Here is a 17,920-nt window from a genome sequence, read left to right as displayed (position 1 = left end):
ACCAGAAAATGTCATATAATGAGATGTGAAAGAATTCTAAACATAAAATTCAAATGATCATACTTATAGTGAGTAATCATTAAAAGTATTTTTGAGATATTGTATGTGGTACTACCAAAATTTAATTTTTAAACAATCTGCTTATGTACTGTGATGCCATTGTTGTTATTTTGTAAGTTCAATATGGGAATTTAATTACTACGGTAAGAAAAGTTAAAAAAAAAAGTTTATCAAAGTTCCTTAGTGTTAATTTGGTAAGTGGTCATTTGTGAATAAATATTTTTCCCAATTGAGTAGAAAATACATAAAGATTTTCAACTTCACTTTTTTAAGCCTAATGTAAAAAAAATAAATTTGATCTTCACTACAAGCAAACTCATTGCAGTGCCTGGCTTGTTCAGTTGGTAGGTCATGTGACTCTTGATCTCAGAGTTGTGAGTTCAAACCCCACATTGGGCATGGAGATTACATAGTAAATAAAATCTTAAAAAAAAAACAAAACCAAACTCACTTGTACTTTTTCACCTCTGAGTGAAAAGGAATTGTGTTTCTAAAGTAAGCTATAATTGTTTTGAATGATGGTTCAAGTATTGCTTTATCTGAATTAAAAATATATTGAATTTCATTAACATGGCACCTAATAATTTAAATTTAATGGCTTCAATTCCATTTGCTTTGTCTATTATGAAATGTATGTTAATATTCTGAAAACAGCTTAGATGTGGAAACAGTAAGAAATTGTGAGACAGCACAGGACAGCCATTGACACAGTGACTCCTCTAATATGGAAAACAAGTGGGGAAGAATTAATTTCCTGGGAAGGTGGAAGAAATTAATATACTCAACATTATTAACTCCATGTTTTGGTTTCCATAGCAGGAAGAATTCCTATTGGTTTTGAATTAATAATGGAAAAATATGAGAATCTAGGACTGGTTGGAGAAGGGAGCTACGGAATGGTGATGAAGTGTCGGAATAAAGATACTGGAAGAATTGTGGCCATAAAGAAGTTCTTAGAAAGCGATGATGACAAAATGGTTAAAAAAATTGCTATGCGAGAAATCAAGTTACTTAAGGTGAGTAAATATCTGTATTGAGTTAAAAAAAAAGTTGTCTCTTGATCAAGGTTATATTTTTACAAAAAAAATTACAGTTTTTATATTCATTTCCATACTAAACTTTAAGATATAAGTTTCTTCTTTTTTGGCAATAAACAAATGAAATTGTTATTTATGCATATTCATTTATCCCATGAATATAAATATGATTTTTAAAGTATTTGCTGCTTCTTTCTGTATCTATCTATCTATCTATCTATCTATCTATCTATCTATCATCTGTGTTTGGGGTCCTAAGACCACTCCAGGTTCCATGATTCAACTGGAGGACTCAGAGCACTAAGTAGATAGCAGCTCATGGCTATCTCATGGCTCTGATTTATTACAGTGAAAAGATATAAAGGAAAATCAGCAAAGGAAAAGGCACATGCACATGGGTGAATTCCAGAGGAAACTTGTCACAGGTTTCCAAAAATCCTCTTTCATTGGAGTCACACAGGATGTACTTACTTTTTCCAAAAATGAGCTTTGACAACACATGTAAAATACCATCTACCAAAAAGATTCAGTAGACTCTGTGTCCAGGGTTTTTACTGGGGGATGTTTATATAGGCATCCTCCCTCTGCCTGGCTCATATTAATATCAATGGCTGACAAGAGCTGTCCCAGGTGGAGGGAACAGAAACAGCAAAGGTGATGGGACATGTCCTAGGAGGTACAACAGTTTGGTCGATACTATAACATGAAGTTCAAGGCCAGGTAAGACATCTCAGAAGGGAGGGGATGGGGTAAATGGCATTAAAATTTTTTTTTCTCCAGGTTTTCCCACTATACATAAATCCTAGAAAAAATAATTTGTGCAAACACTTTCATCACACAGAGAGAGAGAGAGAGAGAGAGAGAGAGAGAGAGAGAGAGACAGTGTGAGTGGGGGGAGGGGCAGAGAGAGAGGGAGACACAGAACCTGTAGCAGGCTCCAGGCTCTGAGCTGTCAGCACAGAGACTGATGGTGGGTCTCGAACTCAGGAGCCATGAGATCATGACCTGAGCCGAAGTTGAATGCTTAACCAACTGGGCCACCCAGGCATCTCATCTTAATTCTTGTTTAGATGTGTATTTTGTAAACATCATATGGTCACATTTTGCTTTTTATCCTGCTTGACAACCCTGCCTTTTAATTGGAATATTTAGTCTATTTACATGTAATGTAATTTCTGATATATTTCAGTATAAATTTACCATCTTAATATGTGCCATTTGTCTTATTGGTTTTACATTTCTTTTTATTTTCTTTCTTTAGATTAATTACATTCATCATTTCTTTATTTCCCTGTAATAGTTTTGAAAATTGTATCTTGTTTCTCACTTTTTAGTGGTTATCTTAGATATTTGTTGAAGTCTAACATTATCTAATACTTGTATTCTTCTTCCAGGTAATACAAATCCTTACAATACTTATCTCTGGTTATTCCCTTCCATCTTGCATGCTAATATTGTCATATATTAACTCTCACATATTTTTAAACGTCACAAGACATAAGTATTGTTTAGTGTTCATTTAGGTTTATGTTTACCTATAACTTTCTTTGTTCTTCCTTTTCTTCTGTATCCCTGGCCATTTATCTCGGATCTCTTCTCTTCTTGTAGTGTATTATTTAGGATTTCCTTTTGTGAAGATCTACTGTGGACAAAACATTTCAATTTTAGTTTGCATGCCAGTGTCTTTTTTGCTGTCATCCCTGAAAGATATTTTTGCTGTGTATGGAATTTTAGGTTGGCAAGTGTTTTCTTTCAATAAAATGAAGATAACACTGTTTTGTCCTCTGGCTTCTATTATGGCTCCTGAGAAGTCAGCTGTCAGTCCAACTGCTGCCCAACTGCTGCTCTTTTATAAGGTTTTTTGTTTTGTTTTGTTTTTAGATTTTATTTTTAAGTAATCCCTATACTCAACATGGGGTTTGAATTCACAACCCTGAGATCAAGAGTCACACACTCCTCCAAGTGAGCCAACCAGGTGCCCCTATAAGTTTTGTTTTTTATGTCTAGATCCTTTTCATTTCAGCCTTTTATAACATAAAGTGGACATAAAATATAGAAAAGTGTATATCTCATAGGAATCATCTCTATTTTTTTAAAATTGAACAACTCCATATTACCACCATGTAAATAAAGAAAGAGAACATTAAAATCACTCCATAAGCCCCCCTATGTCTTCTCCCAACACTACTGCCTTCTTGCTCTATCCAGATCACAAGTATCCTGATTTCAATTAGCATAAGTTAGTTTTGTTTTCTGGCTACTTAAAAATTTTCCTTTGATCTTGTTTTTCTAAAATTTCAGCATATTGTATGTAGTTTGGGTATCTTTTTTCTTTCTTTCTTTCTTTTTTAGTTTGGATATCTTTTAATTTATTTTGCTTCATTGGGGATTGGAGTCTTTATGAATCTATGATATGATTTCTTTCATTAATTCCAGAAAATTCTCACTTATTATTCCAACTCATTCCCTTTATCCTCTGTTTTTGGGACTTCAGTTAACATAAATCTTCTCACTGAATTACCTGTTGTTTTTTTTTTCTTCATCTGTCTTTCTATGCACTGTTCTGTATAGGTCGTTCTGGTTCATCGTTTGATTCACTAATTTTCTCCTCAGTATGATTAATCTCCATCACTGAGCCATTTATTTGGGATATTATATTTTAAGTGACTTTTTATTTTGAAATTTAGCCAATATGTAGATATACACAAAAATATAATTATAGCTCAATGAATTGTTAGGAAGCAAACATTCAGAACCACCACCAGGTCAAGAAATAAAACACTGCCAACAACTCTTTTCTTTTACTTTCCTGGTCACTAGCCCCTCCCTCTCCTTTAAGGTAAACACTATCCTGATGTGCATGTTCATCACTGCCATGATTTTTTCCCCCACATTTACCAAATATGCATTCCTAACCACTATAGTTTAATGTTAATTATTATTCTCTTAAAAAGCTCTCTTTTCACTCTCTTAATGTTATTTTTACTCAATAGTAGTTGTTAATTTCAATGTAGTCAAATTTTTAATATTTTCCTTTATGGTTTTAATATTTTCCTTATGGTTCCTTTAATATTTTCCTTTCCTTTATCTGCTTAAGAAGTCTTTTACTACTTAGAGATTAGGGTAGCCTTCTATACTATCATCAAGAAACTTAATAGCTTTGGTTTTCATATTTATATTTCAGTACACTTAGAATTGATCTTAACTATGGTGTATGGCACAGTCAAGTCTTATTTTGCCTTATGGATGTCCAGTTATCCCAGAAACATTTACTGAAAATATCAACTTTTCTCCACTCTCTGAATTCCTCATTTGCTATATGTCCTTATATGTAGGAATGGCTTTTCTACTCTTTATTCTGTTCCATTGGTCTATATGTCTAAGTTTGTGCCAGTATCTCATAGTCATATTCACTGTGGTGAATCACTAGAGATATATGCGATATTCCTGATATGTGTTTCTAATTCTCCCTATATTTAAATCCCTCCCCAAATTGTTCAGTCAGTATTTATTAGGATATACCTAATATTTATCCTTCCTATTACTCATCAACCATTCTTACATTTCTGAGCTCCTATCTAGGGTCATTTTCCTTGTATTTAAAACATTCTTTAATCAGAAGCCTGGGTGACTCAGTCGGTTAAGTGTCCGACTTCGGCTTAGGTCATGATTTCGCGGTTCACGGGGCTGAGTCCTGTGTGGGGCTCTGTGCTGATGGCTCACAGCCTGGAGGCTGCTTTGGATTCTGTGTCTCCCTTTCTCTTTGCCCCTCCCCCGCTCACATGCACATGCTCTCTCTCAATAATAAATAAACATTAAAAGAGTTTTAAAAAACTACATTATTTTCTTTAAAGCTGATCCACTGGTAAGAAACAGTGACCATTTTTGTTCGTCTGAAAAAAAAAAGTCTTTATGTTACTTTTTGTTGAAAAGATTATTTCCACAGGATATAGAGTTCTAAGTTGGCAGTTCATTATATTCAGTGTGTTCAAGATACCATTCCAATGTTTCTCTGGTTCTCACTGCTTTTGAATCATCGGATGTTTCTTAGTATGTCCTTTTTTCTTTTGGATGCATTAAGGTTTTCTCTTTGACTTTGATTTTCAGCAATTTTACAATAATATGTCTTGATGTGGGTTTCTTTTTATTTATTTGTTTTGACTTTATACCTCTTGCATCTGTAAAATAATGTCATTTGTCACTTTTAGAAAATTCTTAGCTATTATTGCTTCATGTATTGCTACTATCTTATTCTCTCTCTTCTCCATTTAAGAATTCAGTTTATATATTAGGCCTCCCCCATATCTCTTATACTCTTTCTGTGTTTTTCATCCTTTCATTTTTCCCTACTTCATTCTAGATATTTTCTTCTGACCTATCCTCCAATTCAGTAATTCAGTTTCAACTATTTTCAATCTACTTTTATACTTAAGCATTGATTTTTTAAAAAATCTTTATCTGTTTATTTTGAGAGTGGGGAGAGGCAGAGAGAAAGAATCCCAAGCAGGCTTCCTGATGTCAGTGCAGAGCCCTATGTGGGGCTCCATCTCATGACCACAGGATCATGACCTCAGCTGAAATCAAGAGTTGGGTGCTCAACCAACTCAGACACTCCTGATTTCTTAATTAGAGATATATTTTTCAATTAGAATATTTCTATTGGATTTTTAAAATAGTTTCCAATTTGCTGCCCGAATTCTTTATTGTGCTTTCATGACTGTTTAAATTACAGTCTTCTGAAATCTGTATCTAATACCTATTATCTGGATCTCCCATATGTTTATTTCTATTGGTTGCTTTTTTTTTCTCTTGATCTTTTTATTTTTGATATGCCTCTATTAATTTTTAAAAATTGTATACATAGTTTGAGTCTCTGGATGATATTATCTTTTCCCTGAGAGGAGTTACACTTGCTTCTGTGAGGCTCTTGAGGGCACTCTTGAGGGTACTCCAGGAAACCTAACATTCTGCCATCATCTCAATCCAATCTGAGAAAGTTACATAATTTGAATTTGAGTTGTAGTTCCTGAGAGACCTGATTTATTATTCACCCTTATCATAGTTTGTGGACTTTTTGGGCCAACCCAAAGTGAGACGATTTCATCAGGGCCATCCCCCTTCTTTCCATCTTGCTGGCCCCTGGACACCAATCACTATTACCTTAGGTCACAAGACTGTCAAAAGTGCCACTCAGACTCTTAATTTTCTCTCTGAAATGATATGTTTCCAGGGTCTAAAACAAAACAAACAAACAAAAAACAACTCTAATTGCTTGGCTCACTTCCCTGGGTCTCTGTCTTCAAGATACTAGTTTAGATATTCTTTATTATCTCATCTCTCTTGTCCCTTAAAATAGTGGTTTTATATATTTTTTTCAGCTTTTCTACTTGTTCTAAATTACCTAGTCTACTGTTATTGCAAACAGAAATTACTATATTTTTCTGTTCTAAAATTTGTATTTGGTCCTAAATCTGCTATATCACTTTTTATGATTTCAGTTTTGTTGTTGTTGTTTTTTAAGTAAGCTCTACACTCAACCCGGAGATCAAATATGCTTTGTCCACTGAGCCAGCCAGGTGTCCTGTTGTTTGTTTGTTTGTTTGTTTTTAAGCTTTGCTTTTTTGTTTTAATTTTAACTAATTAATTAATTAACTTACTTACTTAAACTCTACCCTCAGTGTGGTGCTCTAACTCATGACCCACAGATCAAGAGCCACATATTCTACCAACTAAGCCAGCCAGGCACCCCAAGTTTCCTCAATTTTTTGAGGTTGACTTTTTTCTTTTTTTTAATTTCTTTTTTTCATGTTTATTTATTTTTGAGAGAGAGAGAGAGAAAACGAGCATGGGAAGGCAGAAAGAGAGCGCACGCGAGAGAGAGACAGAATCGAAAGCAGGCTCCAAGCGGTCAGCACAGAGCCTGATGCGGGTCTCAAACCCATGAACCGTGAGATCATGACCTAAGCTGAAGTCAGACTCATGAGCCAAAGTCTGGCACTTAACCGACTGAGCCACCCAGGCGCCCTGACTTTTTTTTTTCTTTTAAAGCATAGTAGCTTGTATCTGATAATTCCAATACCTGAACTTACTCTGCTTCTGCTTTGGTCTTCTTTATGTTCTGATGGTTTTTACTTGTGCTATCATATTTCTTTGTATGCCTGGTTGTCTTTGATTTTTTTGCTGGACATTACATTTTAAACATTATTTTTTTGGAATAATTTGAGGCTAAAGTGAAGACATTTTCTTCCTGGGAAGATTTTAATTTTCTTCTTCCATATCCACGGACACTGTGCCGGTAATCAATTTACCGCCTTTCAGTTTCAAGTCAGTCCTTTTGGCCCCACCTCATGGAAGTAGAGCTGGAATCTATAAACATTTCTCTTTCGCCAGCTAGTTTGATATTAAGCTTTGACAATAGAGGGCATGGAAGGACACTATAGTCCTTAAGAAGAGGCTTCCCTTCCTGGTTCTGGCCTGCTTTTTTTGGGGCGGGGGGAGGGGCACTGGGATGAGATCACTCTATGGGAGGTTTTGAGGCTCACATCAGTATCTTTCACGACCAGTTTTGCCTGCCTGCAATTTCTGGCAAGTTTCTCTATCACCTGGCTGGCTGCCCACCCTTCCATCACCTCTGGCTTGTGTCCTGTAGCAATTTTTTTCACCACTGGCAGTCTGTGGCAGTCATGCTCTCTCTAATGAAGTCTGAATCTCAGCCTTGGTTGTGGCTGGAGGCTCTTCTAATGTATTGGTTACTTTCTATGCACTTTCCCTCAGCCCTGAAAGTAGTAGCTAGTCTGTATTTGCTATTTCAAAATATACCTTAGAGTCTTTTATATCTGTTAATAATTAACTACCTTTACTAGTTAGTAGTTACTTACATTAAAATTTTCCCTGGTCTGGTATACACACACTGCCAGCTCAGGACCACCTTAATAAGTTCAAGGTTTTTGCTTTTATAGTGTCTTACTTTCTTGTGTTTTTCGTTACCTTTTTGTACTGGATATTGTTTTTGGATATTTCTTTTTGGAAATAATTTGAGGCTAAGATAAAATTATCTTCCTCCAGAGAGGATATTCATTTACTTCTGCCAGGTGCATGGGGATGCTCCCAGTCCAATACATTAATCTAAATTCAAGGTTTGGGGTTTCTTAAACTGTTATAGATGATGTGAAGTCTAGTGGGGACTGGTTCATTTCTGTCCATTTTTACTGGGGCAGTGTAGTTCTTAGGGTGTCAGCTTAAACCGGGCCTCAGAGACCCCACCTCTGAAATGCATTTGGACTTTGACTTTTCCTTCCTTTTCAGCCCCCAAAAGGCCACAAATATCCAAGCTCAGGTCTACCTCTGTTACTTGATGGCAAAACCAGCTTTGATTTGAGTACTGAAATTAACTCTGAGTTCTCCTGTTCTTGATTTTGGCCCAGTAATTCCTCACTATCTTCTTGGGTCTTTTATATGTTTAAGATTTAAAAATATTTTGTCCAACTTTTTAGGAATTCTCAATAGGAGAGTTGTTCTGAATTACCTAGTCTGCCCCTATCAAATGGGGTAGTCATCAGCTTTTAAAAATAAAAGCACAGGGGCACTTGGGTGGTTGTCAGTTAAGCGTCTGACTTCAGCTCAGGACATGATCTCATGGTTCATGAGTTCAAGCCCCACATCAGGCTCTGTGCTGACAGCTCAGTGCCTGGAGCCTGCTTTGGATTCTGTGTCTCCCTCTCTGTCTGCCTGTCCCCCACTCATTCCCCCACTCATGCTCTGTTTCTCTCTCTCTCTAAAAAATAAATAAACGTTTAAAAAAAAGGATTCTTTCTTCCTCTCCCTCTGCCCCTCTCCTGCTAATGTGCTCTCTTTCTCTCTCTCTAAAAAAAAAAAAAAGCACAGAGAAAGAATAAAAGAGAAAGAGAAAGGTGGGACTGATAATCTATGTTTTTATTTTAGATGTGTGTTGTTTAATCTCCACATATTTTGGGATTTTCCAGTTATCTTTTTTTTTTATTAATTTATAGTTTAATTCCACTGTGGTACAAGAGTAGACATTGTGTGATATCTATTATTTTAAATTTGTTAGGGTATGTTTTGTGGCCTACAGTACGGTCTGTCATGGTGAATGTTCCATATGAACTTGAGAAAAATGTGAATTCTGTTGTTGGATAGTCTGTAGATATCAGTTATATCTGTCGATTGATGGTATTGTTGAGTTCAACTGTGTGTGTGTCCTTACTGATTTTCTGCCTGCTGGATCTATCTGTTTCTGAGTGGAATGGTTGACATTTCCAATTATGATAGTGGATTTGTTTATTTCTCCCTGAAGTTCTATCAATTTTTACCTCCTATAGTTTGAAGCTCTGTTGTTAGGCACATACAAGTTAAGAACTGTTATGTTTCCTTGGAGGATTGACCCCCTTTTCAGTATATAATGCCCTCCTTTATCCTTGATAATTTTTCTTTATAGTTTGCTCTATCTGAAATTAATAATAGGTACTCATGCTTCCATTTGATCAGTGTGGTATATTTTTCCATCTATTTCCTTTTATTTTTTAATTAATTCTAAAAAAAGATTTTTAAAAGTAATCTCTACACCCAACGTGGGGCTCAAATTCACAACCCTGAGATCAAGTGTCACACCCTCTACTGACTGAGCCAGCCAGGTGGCCCTCCATCCATTTACTTTTAATTAATATGTATTTTTATACTTAATGTGCATTTCTTGTAGATAACGTATAGTAAGGTTGTGTGTTTTGAGCCATTCTGACAATCTCCATTTTTTAGTTGATACATTTGGATCATTGACTTTAGAAGTGAGGATAGAGCTGAGTTAATATCTACCATATTTGTTACTGTTTTCAACTTGTTTCCCTTGTTCTTTGTTTCTATTTTTTTTTTTAATTTTTTTTTTTCAACGTTTATTTATTTTTGGGACAGAGAGAGACAGAGCATGAACGGGCGAGGGGCAGAGAGAGAGGGAGACAGAATCGGAAACAGGCTCCAGGCTCTGAGCCATCAGCCCAGAGCCCGACGCGGGGCTCGAACTCACGGACCGCGAGATCGTGACCTGGCTGAAGTCGGACGCTTAACCGACTGCACCACCCAGGCGCCCCATCTTTGTTTCTATTTTTGTCTTCCACTTTTATTCTGCCTTTTGTGGGTGTAATTGAGCATTTAATATGATTCCATTTTTCTCTCCTTTCTTAAACTGTCAGCTATACTTCTTTTTATTTTAAGTTTGTTTATTGATTTTGAGAGAGAGAGAGAGAGAACACACATGAGCAGGAGAGGGGCAGAGAGAGAGAGAGAGAGAGAGAGAGAGAGAGAGAGAAAATCCCAAGCAGGCTCCACGCTGTCAGTGCAAAGCCTGATGTGGTGCTCAATCTCACAAACTGAGATCATGACCTGAGCTGAAATCAAGAGTCTGATGCTTAACCAACTGAGCCCCCAGGCACCCCAGTTATACTTCTTTTTAATTTTTTTTTTTAGTGATTACCCTACAATTTGCAACATACATTTACAAATAATCCAAATCCACTTTCAGAAAACACTATATCACTTCACAGGTGTATAAGTACCATATAATAATAAAGTAATCCTAATTCCTTTCTCCTGTCACTTGTATCATTGCTTCCATTCATCTCTCTTATAAATAAGCATACATAAGCATATATATATAAAAGATATTCATAAGTCTATATAATCAAATACATTTTTGCATTATTATTGTGAACAAACTGTTTTCTGTTAGATCAATTAAGAATAAGAGAAATAAAGTTTTTATTTTACCTTCACTTACTCTTTCTTTGGTGCTCTTCTTTTCTTTATGTAGATCAGAGTTTCTGGCCTATATTATTTTCCTTTTCTCTAAACAATTTATTTTAGGGGCACATGGGTGGCTCAGTCACTTAAGTGTCAGACTTTGGCTCAGGTCATGATCTCATGGTTTGTGAGTTCAAAACCTGTGTCGGACTCTGTGCTGACAGCTCAGAACCTGGAGCCTGCTTTGGAGTCTGTGTTTCTCTCTCTTTCTCTGCCCCTCCCCTGCTTGTGCTCTGTCTCTCTCAAAAATAAACAAACATTAAAAAATGTTAAAAAATAATTTCTTTTAACATTTATTGCAATGCAAGTCCACTGCCAACACACTTCCCCAATTTCTGTTTGTTTGAGAAACTGTTTTTCCTTTACTTTTGAAGGATTATTTTGCAGGATACAGAAATCTAGATTGGCGTTTTTTTTTTTTCTCTTGAGATTAAATATTTCACTCCACTCTTCTTGCTTACATGTTTTTTTTTAATGCTTATTTTTGAGAGAGCATGCACGAGTGGGGGAGGGGCAGAGAGGGATGGGGACAAAGGTTTTGAAGCAGGATCTGTGCTGCCAGCAGAGAGCTTGATGTGAGGCTTGAACTCATGAACCGTGAGATCATGACCTGAGCTGAAGTCAGACACTTAACTGACTGAGCCACCCAGGAGCCCGCTTGCATGGTTTCTGAGGAGAAGTTGGATGCAGTTCTTATTTTGTTTCTGTATAAGATGTTTTTGTCCTCTGACTTCTTTCAGGATTTTTTCGTTCATCTTTGATTTTTCTATGTTTTGAAAATGATAGACCTATGGGTAGGTTTTTTGTTTGTTTGTTTGTCTTTTTCCCATGGCATTTATCCTGCTTGGTGTTCTCTGAGCTTCCTGAATCTGTGATTTAGTATCTGACATTAATTTTGAGGACATTGTCAATCATAATTGTTTCAAGTACTTCTTTTGTTTCTTTTTTTCTTCTCCTCCTTCTCATATTCCCATTACATCTATGTTATACCTTTTATAGTTGTCCTGTAGTCTTTGGATATTATTATTATTATTTTTTTGTCTCTGTTCTCTTCTTTTTGGTTTTTGACCATTCTGTTGACATATCTTCTAGCTCAGAGATTCTTTCCTCAGCTGTGTCTAGTCTACCAATAAACCCACCAAAGACATTCTTCATTTTGTTACTGTTTTTTATCTGCAGCATTTCTTTTAGGTTCTTTCTTAGGATTTTCATCTCTCTGCTTCCATGGCCCATCTGTTACTGCATGCTGTCTACTTTACCTTTAGCATATTAGTCATAGTTGCTTCAAATTCTTGCATCCCTGCTATGTGTGGTTTCAATGCTTGTTCTGTCTCTTCACATTGTTTTTTTGCCTTTTTGTATGTCTTGTACTATTTTCTTGATAGCTGGAAATGATATACTGGGTAAAAGGAACTGTTGTAAATAGGTTTTAGGAATGTGGAGGTGAGGGGGGAAGGGAAGAGTTTTGTAGTCCTGTAAAAGGACCTATAGGTCTCAGTCTTTTAATGTTCTTATACTTCTGGATGGTGAACTTTGCAAGTGTTTCTCAGTTTTTTCTCCCTTCCTTAGGTGGGACAGGATAACTAGAGTAGTGTGAAGTTGAGTATTCCCTTCCTCAGGCCATTTAGGCTCTGAAAATACCACAGCTGCTTAGACTCTGCTTAACCAGTTTTTGCTGAGGGAAGGCCTTGTTTTTTTTAATTTTTAAAAAATGTTTGTTTGTTTGTTTATTTATTTATTTATTTAGAGAAAGACAGAGAACTGGGTAGGGGCAGAGAGAGAGAATCCCAAGCAGTCTCTGCACTGTCAGTGCAGAGCCTGACAAGGGTCTTAAACTCATGAACCATGAGACCATGACCTGAGCCAAAACCAAGAGTCAGATACTTAACCAACTGAGCCACCCAGGCACCCCCAGGGCAGGCTTTGTTAAGAAGCACAGCGCTCTGGGGCGCCTGGGTGTCTCAGTTGGTTAAGTGTCTGACTTTGGCTCAGGTCATGATCTTGGGATTCGTGAATTCCAGTCTTGCGTTGGGCTCTGTGCTGACAGCTCAGAACCTGGAGCCTGCTTCAGATTCTGTGTCTCCCTCTCTCTCTCTCTCTCTCTGCCCCTCCCCCACTTGCATTCTCTCTCTCTCTCTCTCTTTCTCTCTCAAAAATAAATAAACATTTTTAAAAATTTTTAAAAAGAAGAACAGAGCTCTGGCATATTTCAGAATGGTTCCTTTCTCCTCTGCCTATGGAAGGAGAAGGAGACTTTTCTCCAAAATTTACTCTGGGAATCTGGCTGAGCTCCTGGAGATAAATCTTACAATATGGTGGGGGCCCCTCTGTGGCTGGGTTCCTATGGGGTTTTTAACTTTCAGATTTGTCCATAGTGAGCCTCCAGTAATTTGCCAATTACAGTTCAGGTTTTCCTGCCTTGGCACTGGTTCCTTCAAAGATTTCCACCTGTAAATCTGCTCCAGTAAAAGGACTCCATATATTTTCCTGCCTATCTCTCCAATCTTGGGGGCAGTGGCTTGCCTATATCCTCTCTTCTGTTATGGATCTAACAAGAGTTGTTGATTTTTGTGTATTCTGCTTTTTAAAAAATGTTTATTTATTTTGGAGAGAGACAGCAGGAGTGGGGGTGGGGTGCAAGAGAGAGGGAGACAAAGAATCCCAAGCAGGCTCCAAGATCTAAGCTGCCAGCACAGAGCCCAACTTGTGGCTCGAACCCACGAACTGTGAGATCATGACCTGAGCTGAAGCCAGATGCTTTACTGACTGAACCACCCAGGTGCCCATAGTGTATTCTGCTTTTTACTTGTTAGGATGAAGTAGAAACTTCCAAGCTCTTTACACACAGAATCAGAAACCAGAAGTCTCCATACCTTTTTAGATTTAATTTTACCAGAAGTCTGTGTGTGTGAGTATGTGTGTGTGTGTGTGTGTGTGTGTATGCTTATAATAAAAACCTTTTGCTTGTTAAAGGGCAAACAAGGAGCCCTTAGACTGAGGTGGCTGGAATGCCTTGGCCACCCACTAGAGCAAACTGAACGAAACCTAAGCCAGAGTCAATTTCTGTAAATGCCTGAAAGTTAAGATACTGTAACTTAAAAACAACCACTCACAAACAGCAAAGTAGGCTTTCCTAAATAAAGCAACCACTTACAAGATAACCAACCAAATAATTTCCTCACTCTGCTTCTGCATCTGCTCTATACAAGCCTTTCCCTTAGCTTCTGCTGCGAGAATGCTCCTAACATCTTTTGGTTTGATGATGCCCTGTGCAAATTGATGTTTGCTCAAAAATTCTTACATAAATTTTAATGTGCTTCAGTTTATCTTTTAACACACTGATGCATATTTTATTTTAACACATGAATATGCTATAAATTTTTTTTTTTATGTTTACCATTTGAGAGAGAGAGAGAGAGAGAGAGCACAAGCAAGGGAGGGGCAGAGAGAAGGAGACACAGAATCAGAAGCAGGTTCCAGGCTCTTGAGCTGCCAGCACAGAGCCTGCTGTGGGGCTCGAACTCACAGACCACGAGATTGTGATCTGAAGTTGGCTGCTTAACCGACTGAGCCACCCAGGTGCCCCGAATATATTATAAAATTTGAATGATTTTCCCTGCCACCTTTGTATGCCGGCGATTTAGTTGTAAACAACTATATCTACCAGAAGCACGTTATTCATATACAAGAATATGGATGTATATGGAGCAGTGTGTGTGCATGTCAAATGGCAGCATACTCTACTCACTGACCTGATCTTGCTTTTTTCACTTAATGTATCTTAGTGATTTTTGCATATCGGTAGACATAAAACTGCCCTTTAAAAAAAAAATTGCTGCAATTTATTTCCTTGTATGGATTTACCTTAATTCACTTAACCAGTGATATATTTGGAAAGTTCTTTGTGATTCGATATGGAATCTTTTATTTTAATAGGTGAGTTTAGCCCATTTATAGTTATGATGTAACAGGTAAGTGTGATCTTAGTTGTCATTTTTTTCCCCCTTAAGAGTCAGTATGGCTTAGTGGTTAAGAATAAGAAATCTAAATATTTTTCATTCAAATCAGCTACATGTCTGAGTGTGCTTACATAGCAGACGTTCTGGACATGAAGGAGGAACTAAGCAAACATGAAATGTTGTCAGGAAAAGACAGGCCACAGTGACTGGATTTTGTAGGTACTTATGCTTCCTTTTGAATCCTGTGTCTAGCAGTTATTGCTGTGTGACCTTGGACGAGTTACTTAAAATCTGTGTGCTTTAGTTTCCTTATCTGTAAATCAGACTAATAATAATGGTACCTGTTTCATAGGGTTTTTGTGCTTAGAATAGTGTTTTGAACATAGTAAACAGTATGTATTAGTTATTATTATTTGTAATATCATGCTGTTTTAGTACACCTTTAAAAATATTTTTCTATATAATTTCTAAATTATTTTTAAAATATTGAATGTGTTTCCTTTGATAATTTGGAAAGGTTTTATTTTTTACTATTTGTTACCGTTATAACCATAGCATTATATAATATACTTAATCCTTTGTAAAGTAATTATTATGTTTCTATTTCCTTTTCTCTCCCACTCTCTCATCTGATTTTCTAAGTTTATTTATTTATTTTGAGAAAGAGAGAGAGCGAGCAAGTTGGGGAGGGGCATGGAGAGAGCAAGATAGAGGAGAGAGAGAGAGAGAGAGAGAGAGAGAGAGAGAGAGAATCCCAAGCAGGCTCTACACTTCAGCTCAGAGCCCAACACAGGGCTTGAACCTATGACCCTTGAGATCGTGACCTGAGCTGAAATCAAGAGTCAGACAATTAACCAACTGAGCCACCCAGGCGCCCCAACTCATCTGATTTTCAAAGACATCTTATTTATCTTATTGTTTACCATTAAACCTGTAAATATAATTAGGCCTTGTAATTTAAAGTTTCATGTTAAAAATATAATTTTGACCCATCAACAAGGAAATCAACATATGTACACTCTTGTTTGCATCTTTTCTTCTTTATTCTAAATTTGTTAGAAATATTGTTTGTGCCTTGTTAAATTTTAAATATTCACCTTCTGTTTTGTGATTGTGATGTGCACATTTTTATTAAGACTTAGTCCCACACTAATGAATTCACCATTCTCAATATTTTTCACTGTTGTCTTTTACTTGAACGACAGTTTTGTTGGATGTAAAGTTCCTGGATCACTCTTTCCTTGAGGGTTTTTAGGGCTATATTCTAGTGGTTTCTTTCCCTTTAATGGTGGCAACATTTTCTGGTGAATGTTTATCTGTTGCCTTCTTTCTTCCTCTCTTCTTAGAGCATCTTTGAATATCCTGGATTGGTTTCTTTTTGACTGTTTCTTATCTTGTAACAAAGTGAGCCCTTCCTGGACTAGCTATCTGTAGAAGGTTCATTTAGGGGAAAGGCTATGCTCTTGTTTCAGGCTAGCAGGAATTCACCATGATTCACAATGATGTTCCTTACAATGCAAGCCTGATCTGTGGGATTGACTTCTGTTATCCTTGGCATTTGCTGATTTGTTCATAATGAGTTGTTTTGCCTTCCATTTGGCCTCACCAAGAGATTGCTTCCAGCAAATGAGTTTCTGTGTAATTATTCAGGCCTCCCTTCCCTGGTATTTCTCGGTGCCATTCAGTTCTAGGGTTGCTTTCACAGACAGCCTATGAATCTTGTTCCTATTATAGCAAAGAAGGAGTTTTTTGTTTTTGTTTTTTCCTTTTTCAGGGTATGTCACCAATTTTGGATTACTTGGCTCTACCAGCTTTTTAGCCACAGGTGATCTCTTGGTATCTTCCTAAACTTCTGTTTCACCTTGACTAGATTTGGCAGTCCTACCTCATTCATAGTGGGTAGGGGTCTAGATCCTGCTTAGTTCCATCAAAGGTGGAGCTACGTTTCTTTCTCGTTGGCTTTATTGTATTATCTGAGAGGAGAATGGGGCAGTATGGTCTTTTGACTATAATTTAAAAACTATAATTTAAGAACATACTTTTAACAATTTATACTGTTTATGAATTTTATTTGTTTTTCTTATCCTAAGACTTTAGATTGTGACTAATTGCTACATAATTTGATCTTGGAAAAATGATTTTGCATTTTTTTTTTTTTTTTTTTTTTTACAACAGCAACTGAGGCATGAAAATCTGGTCAATCTGTTGGAAGTGTGTAAGAAAAAAAAACGATGGTACCTAGTCTTTGAATTTGTTGACCATACAATTCTTGATGACTTGGAGCTCTTTCCAAATGGTCTAGACTACCAACTGGTTCAGAAGTATTTATTTCAGATTATTAATGGAATTGGATTTTGTCACAGTCACAATGTAAGTATTTAGGTTAAATAATGATTTTGCCAATGATTAACTCACCAGATACCATCACTTAATTAATGAGACACTTGCCTAACCTAAAGTTTGGACCAGTAAAGTAATTGAAATAAACTGTGTAACTTTGATACTGCTAATTTTCATGATTCATAATAACATGTATTCTTTCTTCCAACATTTTATTATGAAAATTTTAGGCTATACCGAAAAGTTGAAAGACTGTACATGAATACCCATATAACCACCATGTGGACTCTATACTTGTTAACATTTTGCTGTATTTGCTTTATGACATATTTATTCATCTAGTCATCCATTTATCTACCCATTACTCTGTCTTATTTATTTATGCATTTGAAAGTAAGTTACAGACATCAGTACATTTCAACTTTAAATACTTCAGCTATGCATATTAAACTAGAGTTTAAAATTTGTTTGCTGTGATTTTTTGCTTTTTTGTTTTTTAAGGTAGCATTTGCTGAGTGAAATGCACAAATTTTAAGTTCACATTCTCTCGCCTAGTTGTGATGTATGAAAATCCCTGCTCTTACCCTATTGTCTATCACAATCATTTTATATCCTTTGAATATCATATAAAAGCACCTCTAGGTGAAATGACATTTATAAAATGAATAACTCAGCACATTGATTCTACCAGTTTTACAAAATATTTTTTTTAAT

General features: G+C 36.4%; 1 protein-coding gene across 2 annotated transcripts in view; it reads left to right on the top strand.

Annotated features, from left to right (window-relative positions):
* The first annotated feature begins 908 nt into the window (after positions 1-908).
* Positions 909-17,920, top strand: part of CDKL2 (cyclin dependent kinase like 2) — a 45,699-nt gene continuing 28,687 nt past the window's right edge. For both annotated transcript variants that reach the window (XM_047092041.1, XM_047092040.1), the window contains exons 1-2: positions 909-1,076; positions 17,042-17,236. In XM_047092041.1, coding sequence (XP_046947997.1) covers positions 909-1,076; positions 17,042-17,236 — 363 coding nt within the window. The remainder of the gene's footprint in view (positions 1,077-17,041; positions 17,237-17,920) is intronic.

This window comes from Lynx rufus, unplaced genomic scaffold, assembly GCF_022079265.1.
Source record: "Lynx rufus isolate CCGP_SWC_20201006 ecotype Redwood Valley unplaced genomic scaffold, mLynRuf1.p SCAF_3, whole genome shotgun sequence".
Taxonomy (NCBI): domain Eukaryota; kingdom Metazoa; phylum Chordata; class Mammalia; order Carnivora; family Felidae; genus Lynx; species Lynx rufus.
Note: the sequence above shows the minus strand (reverse complement) of the source record. Positions and strands in the feature narration are given on the sequence as shown.